General features: G+C 48.7%; 1 protein-coding gene across 1 annotated transcript; it reads right to left on the bottom strand.

Moving 5' to 3' along the window:
- Positions 1-1,297: 1,297 nt before the first annotated feature.
- Positions 1,298-15,679, bottom strand: CCDC63 (coiled-coil domain containing 63). The gene is made up of 11 exons (XM_054006961.1): positions 15,591-15,679; positions 14,650-14,816; positions 13,752-13,941; positions 12,119-12,238; positions 11,283-11,464; positions 10,275-10,456; positions 8,698-8,918; positions 5,279-5,353; positions 3,871-4,063; positions 3,051-3,248; positions 1,298-1,956 (listed from the first exon to the last, which is right to left on the bottom strand). Exons 1-11 carry the CDS (start codon positions 15,603-15,605, stop codon positions 1,841-1,843), a joined length of 1,659 nt encoding a protein of 552 aa, XP_053862936.1. The 5' UTR covers positions 15,606-15,679; the 3' UTR covers positions 1,298-1,840.
- Between the last annotated feature and the right edge of the window lie 5,350 nt (positions 15,680-21,029).

Genomic DNA, 21,029 nt, shown 5'->3' with positions numbered 1-21,029 from the left:
GTGTGTGCGTGTGTGTGTGTTAGAGAGAGAGATCTCTCCAGCTGTGGGCTGAGTCACACAAGACTCAGTGAGCCAGATCTAGACAAGGTCACCACCGAAAAATTCCTGCGACTGAATTTCTGACGATGAGACTCGGTTACAGGGAAGGTGGCGAAGGCTTGTCCGAGGTGGGTTGTGCAGCTCGGGCTACCATGGCACATGGTGCTGCCCTCCAGTGACACCGTTCTCACTTTGCCAACATCAAACAGCAGAAGCCCAGCAGGGAGGAAATGGGCTCATACTGCGTGACTCGCTGTCAAACTGCCGCTAATCCAATGGTGCACGGTACATCGCTGGCATTAGTAAACTTCTCTTACTGGCCAGCATGCGCAGACCACTAAAGCTTCTCTTTCTCTCTCTGTGATGGGGACCATGCAAGGTATGGGGTGCTTAAAAGACAAAATAACTAAGGCTCAATTGTGCTTTTGATGGCAATGCAGGGCTACCGTGCCCCCTTTTCCAACAGCTACATGACTACGGCTGTCTGCCTTGAGAGCACAAAGACATGCAGCGATTTTATCCTCGCAAACCCACTGGAGCAGGCTCCCTTCATTCACACCCCTCTGGAAAAAAACCCACTTCGGCAAAGCGCACAACACTGCTGTCCCACGTGGCTACAAAACCATCACCACGCGAAGTGAGAAATCTTTCCAAGCTACCGCCACCTCTCTGGATCTCCCAGGCATCTTGTCAGAGTCTCCTCTGTCCTTGGAACAGGAACTGTCAGTGAGATCTTCAAAAGCATCTAAGGGTATCAATGTCTGTTTCAGACTGGAAGATCAGGCAGTAGCTAACAGTCAGGCTGGTTGCTTCCACTTTTGAGCTTTTTTATAGTGATAACAACACCACATAGTTCTTATACAGAGCTTTTCATGAGTAGATCTCAAAGCACTTTACAAAGGAGGTCAGTATCCTTATCCCCATTTTACAGATGGGGAAACTGAGGCACAGAGCCCTGGACGTGAGTTGCCTAAGGTCACTCAAGAGGCCAGTGGCAGAGCTAGGATTAGAGCCCAGCTGTCCAGAGTCCCACTCAAACAGTGCCTCTCCTGCTTTCTAGTTTCCCCCCTTATATCTAGTTGTCTGGGATTCTCGCCAGTGCTTGTCTACCGACAGAATATTTGTTAATTGAAAAAAAAAACCCACAGAGATGTTAAAAATCATGGACTAGATCCTCAGCTGGGGTAAATCAGCTCTACTGAATTCAATGGCGCTCTACAGCGAGGAGCCAGCCCCACTGTGGTGAGAGTGGGGTGAGAGGCAGTCACGGTCCAACAGAAGAATCATCTCAGGTCTGAAACACTTGGAAGTGCAGCATCAATTCAGGCCTCCATCCCTTGGTTTATTCTGTGTGGACTTTAAACAGGGCCGGCCTGCTCTGTGCAGATACTGAAGAGCCCATGGCAATTTGCACAGGCAGAGGAGATGGAAACGTGAGGTCATGCCGACCTGTGGCCATTAAATGCCCATGCACTTAGAGCACCAGCATTTTGCAACACAGAGGACGTTAGTCCCAGTGCAGCAGTCAAACTGTTGTGAACTATTGTTAGATGGTTGCTGCCCTCCTTTCCACCCCAGAAATGGTTGCATTTCATTATATGTGATGACTGCCTATAATTTGTAGAGCTTTGTTTTAAGTTTGGGATCCTGCCGGATGGCAAAGGCTACTGTAAATACAAGACAGTACTAGCATTCCAGAGACTTAAAGTTAGCTTTGTTTAAATTAAGCACAGAATCGGATTTTGATTTCAAGTGAATTAAGAACCTATTATTTATACCCAGTGTATTTGCTTTCCCTGGTCTATAAAATTATCCCTTTCTTCTTCTCTTTGTCCAGCGAGATCACACTGGACTTTTCCTTCTCGAAGTTCTCAATAATCAGGTTGCGCAAACTGCCCTGGTCCAAAGGCCAATCAACTGTTTCAAAAGAAATTAGGATTATTAGGGTGAAAAATCTGTCCAGAGCTTCAGTTAAAGTCCTAACTTGTCACTGCGCTTGCTGCAAACCCGCGCTGTCTGATAACTGTATCAGAAGGCTGCTAATACCATCTCAATAATATGCAAATCCAGGGGCCCACGGAGTTTCACCCACTCGCATTAGTGTTAAATATGGCCCCGGCTCTGCTATGGCATTTCATTCCCACGGCTATCTGAGTATGACATTTCTAAGTCCCAGACTGTCAGAAATTTGCCCACTCTAATAAAGCAGTGAACCAAATCTTGGGTAGGCACTGAGCACATACATCTCCCATTGACTCCAGCAGGAACTGCAGGCCCTAGGGAACTCCCAGCATTTGGCCCCATCTTAGAAACTATAGAGCCTAATTCTGTGACTCCATTCCTGCGCTAGAGGCAGGGGTTGAGGTGACTTTTAGCCGCCTTTGCTTCCCTATATTTTGGGGCTATAAAGGATCCCGTTTTGTCCCTGGTTTAATTTAGAGCAGCCCCAGGGCTGCTCTTATGCTTCACTTCCCCTGGCCACTATGAGCCCTGGGAAGCAGAGAACAGCCATAGTGCAGTGCACTCCAGCCATCCCATCACAGGAGCTGGGAGCAGGGCTGGCGCAGAGCTCTTATGCCCACCGGGGCAGCCCCCTCCACAGGGGATATTATCGTAGCATCCTTTCCACCTGCTTTAAGGCTTCTTTATGCCAGGGCAATGTAACAGGGCCTTGGCGTAGTTGGGAACCAGGCCCAGTTAGATCTTTCAGAACAGGCTCCCAAGGGAAGTCGTGAAAGCCCCATCACTAGAGCCATATCAAGCCAGGCTGGATGGAGCACAAGCCAAGATGGGAACGTATTGGCAAGTGGGTGGGGGGAGACGGTTATAATCCTGGGAGCCTTTTCCACCTCTGACTGCTGTTATCCTGCCATTTGATTCACATTCCCCATTTTGTTCCTTTTGCAGTCTCCTTGCTTCCGCCCCAGCCAGGCCTCTATGGTTCTGTTCCTGCGTGTGATAGGTAGCATTTGGATGCAAGTGAGGCTGAGAGAGAAGGTGTGAGTACTTACAGTCCTCTATGTTCTCTGCCATGTGCTCTATGGTAGGGGAAGATGGGGGTAATTTTGCTGCATCTGTACTTTTAAGGAGTCCTGTGCCACCCAAAAATGGATTCAATAAAGGGAGCGAATCCTGCTCTCCCTCGACCTCCTTATAGCACAGGAAGGATTCAATGAGCAGGAGATCATTGGTTTTCTTTTCTATGATACCTGTGGGGGACAAGTTGAAACCGATGGACCCCCAGATCCAGGCATAGATACCGTCCATTCCAAGACCACTTCTGGCAAAAGCCCCGACTGGGAGGCAGGAACCTGGCTTCTACTTCAAGCTCTTGTGTGACATGGGTTATCACTGGCTAGGTGAGGCCTTGGGTTTGTGGGGCCCTATACAAAACAGACTAGACCCTAAGGTCCCCCCCAGAGACAAGAATAGAACTCAGGAGTCCTGGTCCCCAGGCCTCTGCTCTAACTAGTCAGCAACACTTCTTCCCAGAGCGAAGAACAGAATCCAGGCTCCCCAGACCCACTCCAACCACTCGAGTGCTATACAAAATAGACCTGACCTCACATTCCCCCCCAGAGTCAAGAATAAAACTCAGCAGTCCTGATCCCCAAACCCTGCTCAAGCCCCGAGACCCCACATTCCCCTCTAGAGCCAAGAAGAGAACTCAGAAGACCAAGAGCCCCTTGTTCTAGCTACTAGACTCACGTTCACTCCCACCATAAATGTGTGAGTGACTCACTTCTCTCTCAGTGAGTTTCTCTGAAATAGTTTGGGTTTTTTTGGAGCTTTAGTAAAATTCGGGCAAAGGAAAAATAACTCACAACTCACCAAAATACTGCATCAGGTTCAGATCCGTGATCTCCCCACTCTCACCAAGCTGCTCCATTATCTTGGTGTCCTCACAGTGTATTTGTTTAAACAGAAAGTCCACAGCGGATTTGAGCTGGTCCAGGACCTTGCTGCTCTCTTTACAGGTGTACTCATACAGGTTGGCCTCTTCGGTGGTTTTCTTCAGCTTCTCCTATCAGCACAAAGCAAAGCCATCCCAAGAGTTATCTAGGCTACAGGGCTTGTACCATGTACAAGAGCTGGGCCCAAAGCGAACCCCCCCAAACTGTGCCCCATCCAAATACCCCAAACTCTGTTTGCAGCTCAGACCCAATTTCAGTTTAGGGTTGGAGGATTCGAGGAGCATCTCCACACAGAAGGTGAATGTGAAAGACACTGAGCACAAAGCAGTGTGGAAAGGTTTTGGACTGATCTCATCCCTGCTGTAATTCTACTGATGCCATGTGTCTGGGGGGAGTAGCCCCCTCCTGGCAGCCCCTTGAGAATGACAGAATCATAGGACTGGAAGGGAACTTGAGAGGTCTTCTAGCCCAGTCCCCTGCTCTCCAGGCAGGACTAAGTATGCAGGACATCACCACCAAGTGTCCCCTGAAAGATCATGAAGCAGGAGATACTCAGCACTTAGGAGACAGGCTAACAACGCCCCACTTCCCCCAAGTAATCTCAATAAGTTGGGAGGCGCCGGGTGGCTAGGAAGGGCCACTTGTGGGGAAGAATGAGCCAAGGGCTCCGTGAATTGCATAGACTGGGCCTGGGGTGACTGACAGGGCTACACCTTGAGCCCATCTGACTTGGAGGGTGGTCAGGGTTGGTGTGCAGATCCCAGTCACAAGGTCAGGCCTGCACTCGCAGAGCCCGCTCCAGCATCCTGAGCCGGAGGGGTTTCAGACAGGGGCTGAGAGAAAGGGCTGGCAAAAGCCAAAGCAGGATCCTCTGCTCGGATCAGCCAATCACTGCCCCCTCGGCACATACTGTATCAGAGCTGACAGGAGGGGAGGGAAGGGAGGGTCTAGAACTAAGGGTGCTGGAAGGGGCAGGGGCTGGATTGGAGGACCCTGAACAGTGGGTCTGTACCCCTGCACACTACAGAGCTCTGCACCCCGCTGGGCAGAGGTTTTCAGGGGTGGCCTGGAGGCAAAGGGGCAGAGCAGGACCAATGGAGGGCAATGGCCATTCTCCTCCATAGGAGGGTAGCGTTCGGTCTCCGAGGCTGCAGCGCTGGCACTGGGATAGCTCCTTCTGCCAATGCCCATGCAGAGAAATCCCAGGGCCTGGCCAGGCCATGCAGACGGCATCCAAGGGCCCAGAATCGAGCCCATACAGTACATACCGTACAGCCAGGGGGTAAGTCACGGGCTAGTGAGGCTCTCCCCGGACAGCTCCTTACCTCCATCTCCTTCAGGCTGGTGTTGCTTTTGTCATCAGCAAACTTCTGTTGGGATTTTAAGTGAAGAATTTCATTCTACATAAAATATAAGCACATACGACTAATGATCAGGGCTGCCCCACACTGCTGAGCAAACCATATCCGGGGACTTTGTATGCAGTGTCTGTGTTATACCCTCAGTGGGGCTGATTCCACATAGGGTCTGCTTCCTGCAAGGAGAACAGGAGTACTTGTGGCACCTGAGAGACTATCTTATTTATTTGAGCATAAGCTTCCTGCTCTCATTTACCCTGACTGCCAATGGGCTTGCGTGGGAACAAGACAGGCCAGAGTACGGCTCCTTGTCTTCTTCCACCTTCTGTGAAAATAGTCCCTTCCAAAATCAAGCAGGATTTTCTGAAAGCAGCCGCAAGTCCTAGCAGTATCCCCTCCCTGGGTGTTGGAAGAGCAAATGGGAGAAAAGTTCTACTAATCGCAGCAAATACCATTATTCTGAGCTCATGTCATTGCAGCTTGAAAAATGTGGGCCAGTTCCTCATCAGCTGGTGTAAATCAGTGGGGCACTGCTGATTTACCCCAGCTGAAAATCTTGTCTTTGGTGGAGGGCCTGAAACTCAGGGGATCGGTAATCAATCATTCTCTGTAAGGTATCTATCACCTTAGGATCCAAGTGACTGGAAACACTTTGGGGCACAACCATCTTTTTGCTCCTTGTTTGTACAGCCCCTAGCACAATGGCATGTTTGTACAGCACCTGACACACCTCCTAGGCACTACAGTTATACAAATAATATATAATAAAAAAATGCTGCCACCCCAGTGCTATACCCCTAGTGGAAATGCCAGTGCACTCCCTTGAATGCTTCAACCTGTCTATATTCGTGTCTGTTGGATTCAACTGGAGGACCAGTAGTCCTAGGATCCAGTAAGACCAGTACCCCCATGGCTCTGCTCCAAAATGTAGTGACCAGCTGGAACCAGCTGAACATTTTAAACTGGAGTATAAAATCACAAGAGATCACAGCTCATTGTGCTGTTCAACTCCAAGAGTGAAACGGGCGTTACAAAGTCAGCCTATTGGATTTGTGTTAATTGCTTTCAACTGCCAGTCTGCCGGGTGACTAGAACAACCAGCCAATGCCTGACGGAGGTGTTCCGCACCTGGAAAGCACAAAGCAGAGCTCCAAGGCACAGGTGATGCATCGTAAAGTTGAAGGAGCTAAGCAGAGTGTGAGTCCCTAATGTTCTATTTTCACCCACAATTAATACATTGGTTCTTGCATTGGTTGCATGAATTAGCCACTGCTTAGGACACGTTTCCAAACAGTCAGATCACAGTCACTAGGATATAACTGCTTCCTAGTTAGAAGTCAAGAAAGGAAACATTTTTGGTTAGTAGCCAAGATATTCCTTTCCCACCACTAGGCTTCCCTTATCTCCCAGCTCCCAGGCATAAGTATCAGGGCTGATAAAGTGTTTTCTTCTTTAGTGCCACACAAACAAGAGGCAGTATTGGGAGGTAACGCCTTGGAACTAATTCCTTCATCCCAGGGGACAATTAACTATCACTGACAGGTAACACAGAGACTTCAATCTCTAGGTCACTGGTTCACATCCAGGTCAGCAGTAACTGAAAGGTGTTACCAGCTGATGGATGTTTTGGGATATCAGTCCAAACCCCTGGGGGAACAAGTGTCCATATCACCAAATTCTCTGCTGGACTGACCCCCGTGTAGAAGTTTCCACAGAGCAGTGAAAGACTAATTGGGCCATGAGGACAGAACGTCCTTCTCCCCTGTAAGAGTGGTCCCTCCCGATCTGGGATAAGGCATACTGGGAGAGCAGCTGGCACTGCCTATGCTGTACCTTGTTCAGCGGGGGAACACACCTCTTCTTTGCTGTCAACCTAAAAGCTTTCCCAAGCACTAAATCCTCACAGAAGATACATTTTAAAGCCCAGCTTTTGTAGAGAAAGGAAGCAAAAGAGATCGGCTGCTTTGCCACGGGGAGGAATTCTGCTGTGTCCAAACACAGGCCATCAGCAGCCTCTCCCTACAGTCCCACTCTCTTTGGCTGTGCAGAAGATGGAACCACCAGCACCCTTCCCCTAAAGATCTCAGCAGCAGAGCCTGGTGGAAAAATAATTCCAGGCCCATTCTGCTCAAACACAGGCCAGAGAGTAATAGAGTCCCACTGCTTTTCTCACCATATTGTAGAGGTCCAGCAGGTAGAACTGCTGGATATGCTGGGCCACGTTCCTCTCAGCTGCACAGAAGTCAGTGTGGCTGAACTGGGGAGCATTTGGCCAGCTATTCACAGCCATGCATCTCTACTAACAGGAGACACCATAGCCCCTGGGGAAAACCTCAACAGCTGAGTGTTAAGGTCTGTCTTAAGTCTCTGGGAGACCCCCGGCCAGCTATGTGCAGTATGGGACCCCATTTTCTCCTGAAAACAATCCTCTGTAGCAAAGTAAAACCTTCTCTGGAAGGCTTCATGCTTCCACGCTCCCCCCACGTCTAACCTGTCCATTTGATGGGTCCCTCCCCAGCTCCCTGTCCTTGGTAGGTTGAGAGTGTCCCATAGAATCCATTCCACCTGATCCTGCTTTGATTTAACCAGATTGCATGGAGGCTGCAGTCCACAGCAGTAATGGACAGCAGGTAAAGCATATGAATTAGAGCATCATCCCATGGCTGCAAGGAGGCCGCGGAACGCTCCATTTACCCGTCAAACAAGCCAGAGCTTAGACAGTGGGCAAAGTAAGATCTGGGGATCCGGTCACTAGGACCTGGAGTGTGGTGCCTATTCAGTTCGAGTTTGGATTTGATGAAAATGTTATGGCAGGAGGGGAGCCAGGTTCCCGGGCAGGGCAGAAATAGCTTTCTACTGACAGAGGTAAAAATACTGCTTTCTACCACCAAAACCTCAAACCAGGGGCCAAATCCTGAAGTCCTCCAGCACGCACCTCTCTTGCAACACTCAATGGGAGTCTCGGCCGGGCAAAGCCCTAGGAAGAGCTTCCAGGCTTGATCCCACCCAAGTACAATTTTTTGCACCATTTGCTGTCACATTTCTGTGCACATTTCCAGTGACGGCCACTAAAAATAACATCGGATCGGGTTTGGTCAGCATCTCATGCAGCAAACACCCCCAGCTCTGCACAGCTACTGAGCATCACTTCCTTGCAGTACCTCCTCTGGGTACAAGATGGCAGCAATGAGACGATGATTCCGTCTCCTAGACTAGAGTTCTTTTTTTGGATGCCCCATTTATGTTCTAAAAGTCACACGCCTGCGGTGGGATCGGCAGCTGAGGCCCTAGCGTGGGCGGCAACAGCTGCAAGAGCGGAAAGAAGAAACCTCGTTCTAAAAGCAAAACGGCAGCGTGAAGGGTGTAGAAAAGCAGCCGGGACTAACCTGAATGTTCTGTGTGTTCTTCTGCAGCCTCTCCATTTCGTTGTTCAGCTCAGTGACGTAGCTGAAATACGCAAAGTTCTTCTCCTCTTTCTCGATGAAATCGGCCACCAGCTGGCCAATGTCCCCGTCCTCGCTCAACTTCAGCAGGCGCATGTAAGCCACCTCATAGCTCTCAAAGCTTTCGCCTTTGCTCTTTCTGGCCCACTTGCTTGCCTTGAGGACTGGAAGAGACCAACAACAACACGCAAACTGCTGAGGCAGCAAACTACCTCCGTTTCTTGTCATTTCGGCCATGCCCATCACTGGGCAAACTCAAAAGAATTCACCTGAAAACACTGGGGATTAAATTTATGCCCACCGGGAGGGGGGAGGGGGAGAGGTTGGGGGATGGACGGACGTGGAATGCAAACTCAAGAAGGCCAACAAAACCGAGAGCAGGGCTGGAGAACGGGACATGCCAGAGAGACCAAGGGAGCTGATTTATAGAGACTATGGGTACATCTAAACAGCAGCTGAGAGTTGTGATAGCACTTAAAGATAGCAGTGTGGTTGGGCGCCTCGGGTGAACTCCTGCCCGACACCCTGGCTACGTACCTAGGGTGGCTAGCCCAAGCCACTAGCCAGGCTGCCCTGGCCACACTGTTATGTCTTGAGCAGACCTAGAGCACGTACATCTACCTGACCTGGGATTACACCTCCCAGCTGCTGTGTAGACATAGAATAAGAAAACCCAGGGGGGCGCACATGGCCCATAAGCACCTGCAAGGTAACAGTACCAGTGGAGGATGGGAATTTCTCCCTGAGGATGGCAGGAGAAATGACCTCTGCCCTCAGTCCCATCGGTGCCACCTCACAGCTGAGGCGAAACAATAAATGATTAGCCCCCTCTAGCGTATACTGAAACTAGAGCCTGTTTCCCCTCCCCCACCAACACCTCTCTCCAGCGCCTCTCTCCCTCCTACTGTCGCAAGGTCCCAAGAATCACAGAAATGTAGGCCTGGAAGAGACCCCTGACACCGGCTGCCCAGTTACACAGCTCACTGATGGTTGCCTGGTTTAAATCAGGAGTAACACCGTGGAAGTCAATGAAGTTATCCTGGAGTGAGTGGAGAACCCAGACCATGGTGTCTCCATAGCGTGGACCATATCCTAGTTCCCCTAAAGCCAATGGGATTTTTGCCAATGACTTCAGCACTAGCAGGATTTAGTCCTCTGTCCACAGACGCCCAAATGGCCTTTCATATCATCATTACTTTTATGGATAATGCCACCCATTCTGTGGGAGAGGGTAGGGGCACTCCCTGGTCCCCCATGAGCAGGGGGTTAACCCCAGCTCAGCGTACCCATCCCCTCACAGTGCTGGGGTTATCGGAGTGAGAGACACAGGGGTGAGAACCTCTCTGGGAAGGGCAAGACAAGGATGGACCCCAATCTGAGAGTGTTCTGTCTTGTTATGAACATTTTTCTCAAAGGACAAGACCCAGCTGACTCTGACCATGAGGTTTTATGCTGAGTCACACACCAGCTTCTTCTATATGGGGGACAGGGGGTGAAGGGGTTGTTATCCCATATGGTACCTTCTTCCCTTTTGGCCTGTTCCTCAAAGTCTGAGCGATCCACTAATTTGATGAGCATAAAGGCTTTCAGCTTGGTCTCGTGGTCAAAGACACGTTCCAGTTCCCTGAATTCCACATTATACTGTGCGATGTCTTTGCAGCGCCTTTCCTTCATGGCGGAAATCCGTGCCAAGGCCTCCACCCTAGACCCAGCCAGAAATCACACAACGCACCCCGTTAACTAGTTAGTCTTCACTGTGTGACAATCCACACGTCTCGTTCCAGACACGGGTTCAACCATTAGCTAGCAGCATGGACAGCTCAACAGCACAACTCAGGAGAATGGGATATAGAGTCTTTCCCCGTAAGGACATTGGCTAGACTACGGCCCAGGTTAGTAGTCACCAAGTGTTGTGCCAGCTTAGCTGCTGTTCGGTGGTGCATGGGCAATGACTTGGTGTGGTTCAGTTTCCATAGGACAGACGTTCACTACCCCATAAACCACCACTGCAATGGGCACTGATAGACCCCCCCAGTCTTAGCTAAGAGGCCAAGTGTTTGACTGGGCCATCCCTACACGATCCCGGTTGAGGTGTACTGGGAGTGGGCAGTTGGGTGAAGACCACCCCACTCTGCCTGTCCTATGGATGAGTAGAGGAGCTCAGATTCTAGGCCCATCAATCAGGCATCTTTCCTGGGCACTAGAAAATTCATCTAGGCCCACATTTTCACAGTGGATTTTAACTTTGCTTGTGGTGCCCAGCTTTGGACATCTAGGGCCTGATTTTCACAGGTGCTGAGCACCCACAGCTCCAGTGGAAGTCAATGGGAGCTGCCAGAGATCAACCCTTCTGAAAATCAAGTCCCGAGTATTTAATGTTGAGCACCCAGAATCGGTGGGCACTTCTTAAAATCTGATCCTAGGTGGATATTTATTAATGAATAAAATGGGCATTTGTGCCCTGGAGAGCAATACCAAATGTACTGCCAAGAGCTAGCGCGGCCTGTGCCTTTTCCTCTCCCATTTACCGCTGTTCGTATGCTTGGCCGGACTGCTCAATTGCAGTGTCCATTGTTTTCTTCTGCTGATCTAGTGTTTTATGAAGTTTTGAATAGAAGTTGTCAAAAATAGCTTTCTGACATCGCAGGTTTTCAATCTCTTCTCTGAGTGTGGCATTCGTGGTCAGGATGGTGTCGAAATGGACAGTGACCTGGGAAGACAGGTTGCAAATGAAAAGTCTGTAAGGGAGGCAGAACAGGAAAGAGGAGCCCAGCTATTATGGGTCAAACAACATAGAATCATAGAATATCAGGGTTGGAAGGGACCTCAGGAGGTCATCTAGTCCAACCCCCTGCTCAAAGCAGGACCACTTCCCAACTAACCAATTCCAGCAGGGCTAGGACAAACACAGCCCAAGGAAGTCTTAAGTGGGCCCTCTGGCTACCCTTGTCTTTAATACAGCAGCACAGCCCACTGAACCTATGGAGAGGCCACTTGGATCACGATGGAGTGGGATCTGTTGCTATTGAAGTCCACCTCCCCTGTATCAGAGATGATTGGCTGCAATCAGCTTCATTTTGCTGCAAAGTAGGTGTAGCCCTTACAGCTCCTGGGAAATTGCAAACATTGCTCTTGGATGGACAAGCCTGAAAGAGCCGAGGATGTGCAATATACAGCAAGAGTGAGCGGGTCAATGAAGACAGGAAAATTCCTTTGCGTTGCTTGGGTGAACCAGCAGTGCTTGAATTTTTAAATTATCTTCATAATAGAAAAACATCTTGCAAACACTCCATATACAGGTAGCCAGCTAGTCAAGGAGCTGCAGTGCAAAGTGTATTAACAGCATGGGAAAGCAATTACTCACATGGTTTAGGCGATTCTCCAGCATCTGAATCTGCTTTTGCAGCCATTTGCTATCATTCACTTGTTTCACCTTTGCTACAACCAATTTTTGGGTTTTGATCTTTTTTTCCATCTCCACTACCTAAAAAAAATAAAAAAAAAAAAAATCTATTTTTACATTCTGGATTTTTGTCAGTGTGTTTAGCCAATGTAAATACCCATGTGTTGACCTGAACTACAGTAACCCATGTCAGTCATGATCTTAAATTTATAGAGCAGCTTTTATCCCAAACGATCCCTCTTTACAGACACTGAAGTACAAACTACAAACAGGAGTCACTTTATTTTTATGTCACCACTGAAATACGGCTACTCTGGGGTGAAACAGCAGCTGTTTAGGGCACAACAGGCGCAGCAACACTATGCAACAGAGTAGAATAGAAAATGAAGAATATTTTATCATGGTACCTCTTGTGCCATGGTCCACGGGCCACCTACAGTCTGTGGAGCTCTTCCTGAAGGTGCATATAATGAAATGTTTGGAAAAATGGGGAGTTGGAAGAAACTCCCAACACAAAGTGGTCAGAAGAATGAAACAGTTGGAAGACCCCCTGAAACTGACCCCTACCAGCACAATGGTCAATGATTCCATATTGACTCACAAGGGAAGGTGCCACCTACTGAATCTCCCAGATCACTTCTGCAGCATTTGGGTGTTCCTTGGTCTCCTCTAAAAATACTGGCCAGACCCAACTCTGCTGAGCCTATAAGAGCTGAGGATATTTTTATTGTACGTATTTGGTTGTTTTACTTAAATGTCAAGTCTCAGGGCACATAAATGAATGTAACAAAAAACACTGTTTTTGCCTCTTTTCCAAGAAAAACAATGACAGCAAGCGTGGGGTAGGGAATATTCCCCAGCAAATCCCACACTCACTTTTCCCCATCCAGACCACCCCCTCAAACCATAGTGGTGTATAAGAACACAGGGACCAGAGTCAAACCCAAAGTCAGTGGGCGAACTTCCACTGACTGTAATAGGAACAGATTAGGTGGTCCATAATGTCTTCAAATCATGTGATCTTTTGCTCAAGAGGTGACATTATATTCCAAGGCCTGAGCTGACACAATTTATATACAAATGCTTCAAACACAAGATTCCCCCGCAAACAAACTGCAGACAGGCAAGGTTTTTTCCCCCTAAGATTTTAATTATTTGATTCAGAGCTTTATTCCCTTTGGCTATTTCATGCCATGATATTGCCATTGTGGTGATCAAACTTATTAGGTCACAATCCTTTGAGTTACGTTATCAGTTAGAGCAGAAACCTGAAAACATATAGCCAATTTAGGGTCTGATCCCAAGACACTTACCTGAGTAGTCCTTACTTATGCAAGAAGTCCCACTTACTTCATTGGCACTACTCAGGTAAGACTTACTCAGGTGTGTAATGGATGCATTGCCGGGAACCTTGGTCGCAATCAGTGAACTGCTCTTTTGACAAGCTATGAAATGTGAAGACACCTGAAGCCGTACAGCTGCAAAGCGAAGAAAGAGCTATCATCCCAGTTGTGACAGATAGGAGGGTGTCGCTTGTTTTGTGGCTTTGCTAATGTATATCATGTTTATCCATGTAACTGTTCAGATACTCTACCTTATCGTCAAGTTCAGCTATCAGGGCTTTTGTTGCTCTAATCAGAGAATCATATTCCTCTTTGGTCTGTAAAAGAAATTTAAGCTCCATACAATTTCTGTCATCTAACATCATATTCCTCTGTGACTTTGTGAGGCTCAAGAGTAATGCAATCTCTTCATGATCCTGCTTCAGTGAATATATTTCTTTTCTGTAGAAAAAATCATATTTGGCACTTAGCAACTTCAAAGCACCATGCAAACATTAACTATTTTACCCTGGCAATTTCAGCTTCTATCGAGGGAGAAATTAGTTTAGACAAATTATTTTAACAGACCTAAAAGACATTCCCCAAACCAAAAAAATTAAGAGTTTTTCCAAAAATGTATACACTTTATAGCCTAATCCAGCTGTCCTCTTGCATTTAAAACTCCCACTGATTTCAAAGGGAGTTCTGCATAAGGAAGGATCAGGACCTAAATAAAGGGTCTCTAATTATTCTAAGCAAATAGATTAATGCTGTGAAAGCAGGAAATTCAAAAGGTTATCAAGAGAATAGTATCACATAAAGAACCCAAGCCTGTATTTCTTGTGCATCCAATATTCCCAGTGGACAAACCTGGCCTGGAGGATTGGGCCCAAAGCCCATAAATGTGTGCTTTTCGGACCTTCAGTATCATGTAGTATGCAAAACACAGAGGGTCGTATTCCCAGCTGGTGCACACTGGCAGAGTTCTGCTGCAGTCGATGCAGCGACACTGTTTTACACTAGCCGAGGATCTGGCTCAGAGTGATTTTAATGTAACTGCTCCTGGCATAAGTAAGAGCAGAATCAGGCCCCCAGAGGACATGTGCAGCCCAAATTTGAAGGTGTCTTTTCTTATTCAGTCGCAGACTAGCAAAATGAAGCTGCCCTTACTCCTGATGGTACATTTGCTGTTGAGCCTTGACACCAAAAGACTTCCGTCTTTCTACCATGATCCGAAACTGCTGCTGCAGCTTCCGGAGCTCCGTCTCAGCCATCTTCTCCTTCTCCTTCTTGGTGAATTCCGAAGGGTCACTCCTGGACGGGGACTCTTTCCACCGCTGGGGAAATGGTACAGTTTTGTCAAAATCTTACTAACACTCAGTGCCTATATATGGTAACACCTTCTATTAACTAACATTAACTAGTTCGGCCTCATAGCCGTGCTGAGGGCTAGGGAAGTAGTCCTATCCCTGTGTTACAGAGGGGAAACTGAGGGACAGAGAGGGCTCTGTTACGGCTTTAAAAGCCACGACAGCATTAGGGGATGTCCTGCAGCTGACAGAGGTAGGCAAAAAGTCTGCAGGGTCTCTAGGGAAGCACAAGCAGGAGCAGCAATTGCTACACTCTTGTAAAGGGTGCAGCATTGTCCGCATGCCTGACTTGAGAAGTTATTGTGTACAGGAGTAGGGTGTGGTCATGGCTGTGATACCCCCATGGGCCGCCGAACACCACAGCAGGCACTAACACTGCTTTGCACCTGGAAGTCCGAATCTCAGGCCCCCAGGACAGGAGCACAAAGATGCGGGGCAAGGACTCACAGCACCTTCTTCCCCCGGTTCCACAAAGCCACTACAACAACTCGATGACAAAGGATCAGGCCATAGCAGTGCCTAGCTCCCAGGCCACTGCTCCAATCACTAGGCAATCCTTCCCCTCTAAAGCCAGCATTTATTCATACGAGTTGAAATCCTGGCCCCTGGGAGTTCTGCCACTGACTTCAATGAGGCCAGAGTCTCACCCACGATCTTCTTGACAGCCGTGGGAGACAGTTTGTGCAGTTTTGCTCATAACCTTCCCTACAGTCTCTGATGTTGGCTTTGGGGATTTTTTACCTGCGAACCCTTCATTGTTTCCTGTTGACGTCAGCCTTCAGTTCTGGGCAGATACTGCGATAAGGTAAACGTAGCGAACCCTCCTCCAGAGAAGCTCTGTTCTTAAAGAAAAAATAGAGAACTAACCGGCTATGTCAGCAGATTCCCAGCACTGATTCAGGATTCAGTCTGTCTCCCCGCCCCAGCCCCAAACCCCCTTTATTATCTTTGGCACATGAGCAAATAATCACAGATGGCTGCATGCTGAATAAGAGAAGAACATTTGTAGTGATGTCACTGTGAAACATGTTCCTCCTATCCAGTTTATAATTAGGGGAAGAACAGATGGTTCAAGCCTATTCCAACCCATTCAGTATTGAGTTTCCATAGAAATCATAGAAAGAGCTCATGTTTGCAGAGCAGCTGCATGAACCATACAGCAGGCATGGGGACGAAGGGGTTAAAAGAAGATTGGGGAATCAGATTCTGCCCTTGGCTACGGGCACAGAACTCCTACTGGCTTCAGCAGGAGAAGTGATGGTGGACATCAGGGCAGAAGTTAGCCCCAGGATTTCTAACCCCTCTTCAAATACAGCCCGGACAGTCATTAGTCATCAGTATGGGATAGCTCAGTGGTTTGAGCATTGGCCTGCTAAACCCAGGGCCATTTAGGGATCTGGGGCAAAAATCTGTCTGGGGATTGGTCCTGCTTTGAGCAGGGGGTTGGACTAGATGACCTCCTGAGGTCCCTTCCAACCCTGATATTCTATGATTCTCCCACTGGCTGCAATGAGAGTTTGCACTGTGCCAGGACTGAAGGCCAGATTGAGCCAGACCTTTCGGCAGGGGTGTAAAGGAGCCGAGGTACAAGGGGCCTTCTCTCCCTTCCCTTGCGGCATCTGCATCAGGGCCCGACTCTGCTCCCTCCCTACTCCTCCAGGGTCACCCGAAGGGGACAGGGACGAGGTAGGGCCATGAATCTGCCTCCCACTCCACACACCAGGGTTGCAAGTGGCCCTCTGTATAAGAGATGGCATATAAGGAACACTTCCCCGGCAAGTTCAGGTCAGGGATGCCACCTGCTCACTAGGGCTCATGCTAAGTGGGACAGCGCTGTCTGCCCCTTCTTCTGGGCTGCGAAATTGTGCTGCTGTAGAAGCCCACAGGCTTGCAATTAGGGCCAGATTTTCCAAAGAGCTCAACACATTGGATGCTGAGTGCCTTTGAAAATCTGGCCTGGATCAGGGCGCCTAACCGGGAGCTGAGCTGCTGTAGAGATCTGTCGCCATTTGTGGGTGCTGAGCACCTGAAAACCTGGCCCTGAGCTCTTTTGAAAATCTGAGCCTGGCAAACAAATCAGTGCTTATGAGAGATCCCCACACAGCAACGGGTCAGTATCCAACACACCCTTTCTGTCCACTACTGTTTGCTCTGTGCAAGGACTTTAAATATATTGTGGTAACTCTATCTATGCTCGGATCTTTTACAGATACCCAGTAACAGTTAAAACTTGTCTATATTTGAGAGTTAATTCAGATTAAGGTAGGTGGAATCTGGGGAAGGTTATGAGCAAATAGCTATTCCTGAATAACTCCAGGTGTAGACAAGCCTTTACACTTAACCCGTAACTTTATTGGTTAAAAAAGAGTGCACCTGCTAAAGAAAATTGAAGTCATGAGAAACTATTTGTCCAATAACTTAGTAAAAATCTCAAGGAAGGTAGAACTCTTTGACCAGTGGTGGATTAAAGTCATTTCAGTATTTACACACATCTTGTCTTTGGGATACACGCACGACGAGCACACGCACACACCCACTGACACCCTCGCACCCCACTAGTAGAGGAAACTAGTCACAAATCTCCTAACAACCAGGGCCAATCCTTGCAGAAATGGCCTAAAAAACTACCCATGAAAGCTTGGTTTATCAATCAACTCTCAAATGAAGGGCCAGGCCCAAAGCCCACAGGAGTCAATGGGAGACTTTCTATTGACTTCCGTGGGCTTTGGATCAGATCTGAACACTTTTCCCATCGGGATACCATCTTTATACAACCACAGGGCTGCAGAGCGGGTTCCACTGGGAGGAGGCGGTGGGTTGTCCAGCCTCTGTAAGGGGTGCAAAGGTTTCCTGCCCCAGGAAAGCTGTTTTTAATAGATGACGTTTAGAGCCACCGGGTGTATTCCAAAGGGGAACATCAGCTCCTGCTTTCTGAGCCGGGGCCCGCCGATTTGCCAGGGGAGGGGAAGAAAAAGGCCCCAGGCCCAGCCCCATCCCACCGCCCCGTGCGTCTCCCCGGCCCTGCAGGGGCGACCCCAGCTGGCAGCCAGCCGCGAGGGCGGGACCCCCGCCCCGCTGTCCCCACGCCCCCGCCCCCACCCTCACCGGGCACAGGGCGCCTACGCGGAGTGCGGGCTGCGGGAGCCCGTCCGGGGCGCTGCTCTCCTGTGCGCCGCAGCCCGTAGAACACGCCGGGCCCGGGGGTTCCCTGCACAAACGGGGCCCCTTTGTGAGGCGGCCGCCTGCCATTGGCTGCCCCGGGCAGTCGCACCCCGGGGGAGGGGTGTGGCGGGGACATGCTCCAGCGTCTGCAGGCTCCAGCCCCGCTCTCCCCCCACCCCCCTTTTATTCTTTCGTTCCCCTCCTCCGATGTCTGCTTTCCCCCCTTCCCCTACGTGTCCTCCGGCCTGTGCGGAGCGGACCCCTTCTCTCCAGGGCGCAGCTCGCTGCAAAGGGCCGGATGGGAGGCCAAGATTTCCTGGCGCCCCACGGGTCACTCCTGAGCTGCTGCATCGCCCCTCGACGTAGAGCAGTTCGCTGCTCGCCCGGCATTCCCGGGGCCCGTCTCCTCTCTGCTTTCAACCGCCTAGGCCAGGGGGTCACGAGGTTATTACATGGAGGTCGCGAACTGTCAGCCTCCAAACCAGCCCTGCTTTGCCTCCAGCTTTATAATGGTGTTAAATATATTTAAAAAGTGTTTTTAATTTATGGGGGGGGTCACACTCAGAGGCTTGCTATGTGAAAGGGGTCACCAGTACAAAAGTTTGAGAACCACTGGCCTAGGCATATTATTGGAACTGCACGTTTGGTGATTGAGAAGGGTTTTGAAGCACGAGTGGGGTTTTGTCCTCATGTGTCTTAGAGCTGGTCTACACTGCGGGGGGGATCGATCTAAGATGCGCAACTTCAGCTACGTGAATAGCGTAGCTGAAGTCGAAGTATCTTAGATCGAATTACCTGGGGTCCACACGGCGCGGGATCGACGGCTGCGTCTCCCCCGTCGACTGCGCTACCGCCGCTCGCTCTGGTGGAGTTCCGGAGTCGACGGTGAGCGCGTTCGGGGATCGATATATCGTGACTTAACGAGACGTGATATGTCAATCCTGGATAAATTTATTGCTACCCGCCGATACGGCAGGTAGTGAAGATGTACCCTAAGGCGAATGCTCGTATTCTTTTGCGGGAAGGTTATAAATCACGACTCCCTAATGCCACACTGTGCTTGAAGAGATTGATGTATTTGCCTGCATCTTTTTCTGTTAGATTCAGATGGAACAATGATTATTAGATCTTTTTATTCTCAACATTCTATTTAGATCAAACTGGCATCGCTGGAAATTTGGATTTTATTTCTGAGTTCAGAAGCCAGCTCCAATTATATAATCCAACTGATTTACACACTGTAAGTATATGGATGGATGGATGCACTGAGATAATGAGGACTTGATTACAGAGCCCAGAGGTAGATGCATGTTTTCCCATTCAGATATTCACAACTAAGGGTGTCTAAGATGATATGCCTGACATAACATCTGCTTGAGTTCGCTTCCCTTATTTGCAATGGTACTTTTTTGCACAGAGTGGGTGAGGTAATATCTTTCATTGAACTAACTTCTGTTGGTGAAAGAGATAAGTTTTCTAGCTTACACAGAGTTCTTCTCTCACCAACAGAAGTTGGGCCAATAAAAGATATGACCTCACCCACCTTGTCTCTCTAATACCTTGGAATCAACACAGCTACAACACTGCAAACAAACTTTATGTACATTCATTTGGTTTATAGCTAATGGTATTTCAAATTTTGCATTTGAAAATGTAGTTTCAGTCTTTGTGGAGAATCCATCCCCCAAATATTAGCGCAAATAACAATGGCAGGCTGTTACTGCTTACTGTAGCCTTGGAAAGTAAGAAGTGAAGGACTCTGTTCTAGTGGTCGCTAGCAGAAGAGGCCAGCGAGTCAAGCAAGTTTCTGGGTTCTTTTCCCAGTTCGGCCATTAACTTGCTGTGTTCTTGGGCAGGTCACTCTGGGTATGTCTCCCAGCACGGATCGATAGACTCACACTAGCATGCTAAAATAGCTGTGCTAATGTTGCAGCTCTGGCGGATATTTAGACTGGCCACATGAGCTCAAGCCCACCCAACCCCCTAGTGACACTGACCTATCTCACAGGGGTTTTGAGAGGACCAGTTCATTAATGTTTGTGAAATGTTTTGACCTCCTGTGTGAGAGGTGCTATAAAAAGGCAAAGTACCATAATTAAATAACCTAACTGGCCTACAGTGAGACGTTGCAGTACCTGAACAGTACTCCAGTCCCTATGAAATCCCTATTTTGTACTAGGTTTCAGAGTAACAGCCGTGTTAGTCTGTATCCGCAAAAAGAAGAACAGGAGTACTTGTGGCACCTTAGAGACTAACAAATTTATTAGAGCATAAGCTTTCGTGGACTACAGCCCACTTCTTCGGATGCAAGAAGAACAGGAGTACTTGTGGCACCTTAGAGACTAACAAATTTATTAGAGCATAAGCTTTCGTGGACTACAGCCCACTTCTTCGGATGCATATACATCCGAAGAAGTGGGCTGTAGTCCACGAAAGCTTATGCTCTAATAAATTTGTTAGTCTCTAAGGTGCCACAAGTACTCCTGTTCTTCTATTTTGTACTAGTTGTATTGCTTACTTAGCTCTGGAATAAATGGAACTACAGGTTCACTGCTGGCAAGACAAGGGCATTTACACTCCATTTCATACGGCCAAGGTTCGCACAGTTAGTTTGAGAAAGTGAAGAAAACCCCCCACAAAAAATGCATTGCTCTTGGGCCTGGTTTGTCCAGTTACTCTAAAGACCTTAATGATCAAGTGTCAAGCTAATGCAAAGCCAGATACATGCTAATAATTTATTTAATTAAAAACGACTTTTGCTGAGGAAAATGGAACATGGCAATAGATAAACGCCAGCAGAAAACAATGAGCCTCGGGGAGGGATGATCTCAACAAAGCAGCCGAACCTGCAGCTGCATTTGATCCTGGCTTGCCACCAAGACTAATGAGAGATTTGCTGGTCTGGGTTTCAGTGCTGCGTGGTGCAGAGTCTGGGCTGCTTCCTACTGACTGAGAGCTCTGTGGACTTGGGCTCTCTCCTTCTTAGACCATCCTGACTGGGGCACATGGCTGTTCCCC

This window comes from Malaclemys terrapin, chromosome 16, assembly GCF_027887155.1.
Source record: "Malaclemys terrapin pileata isolate rMalTer1 chromosome 16, rMalTer1.hap1, whole genome shotgun sequence".
NCBI classification, from domain to species: domain Eukaryota; kingdom Metazoa; phylum Chordata; order Testudines; family Emydidae; genus Malaclemys; species Malaclemys terrapin.
The sequence above is the reverse complement of the archived record's forward strand: the minus strand, read 5'-3'. Positions and strand labels throughout refer to the sequence as shown.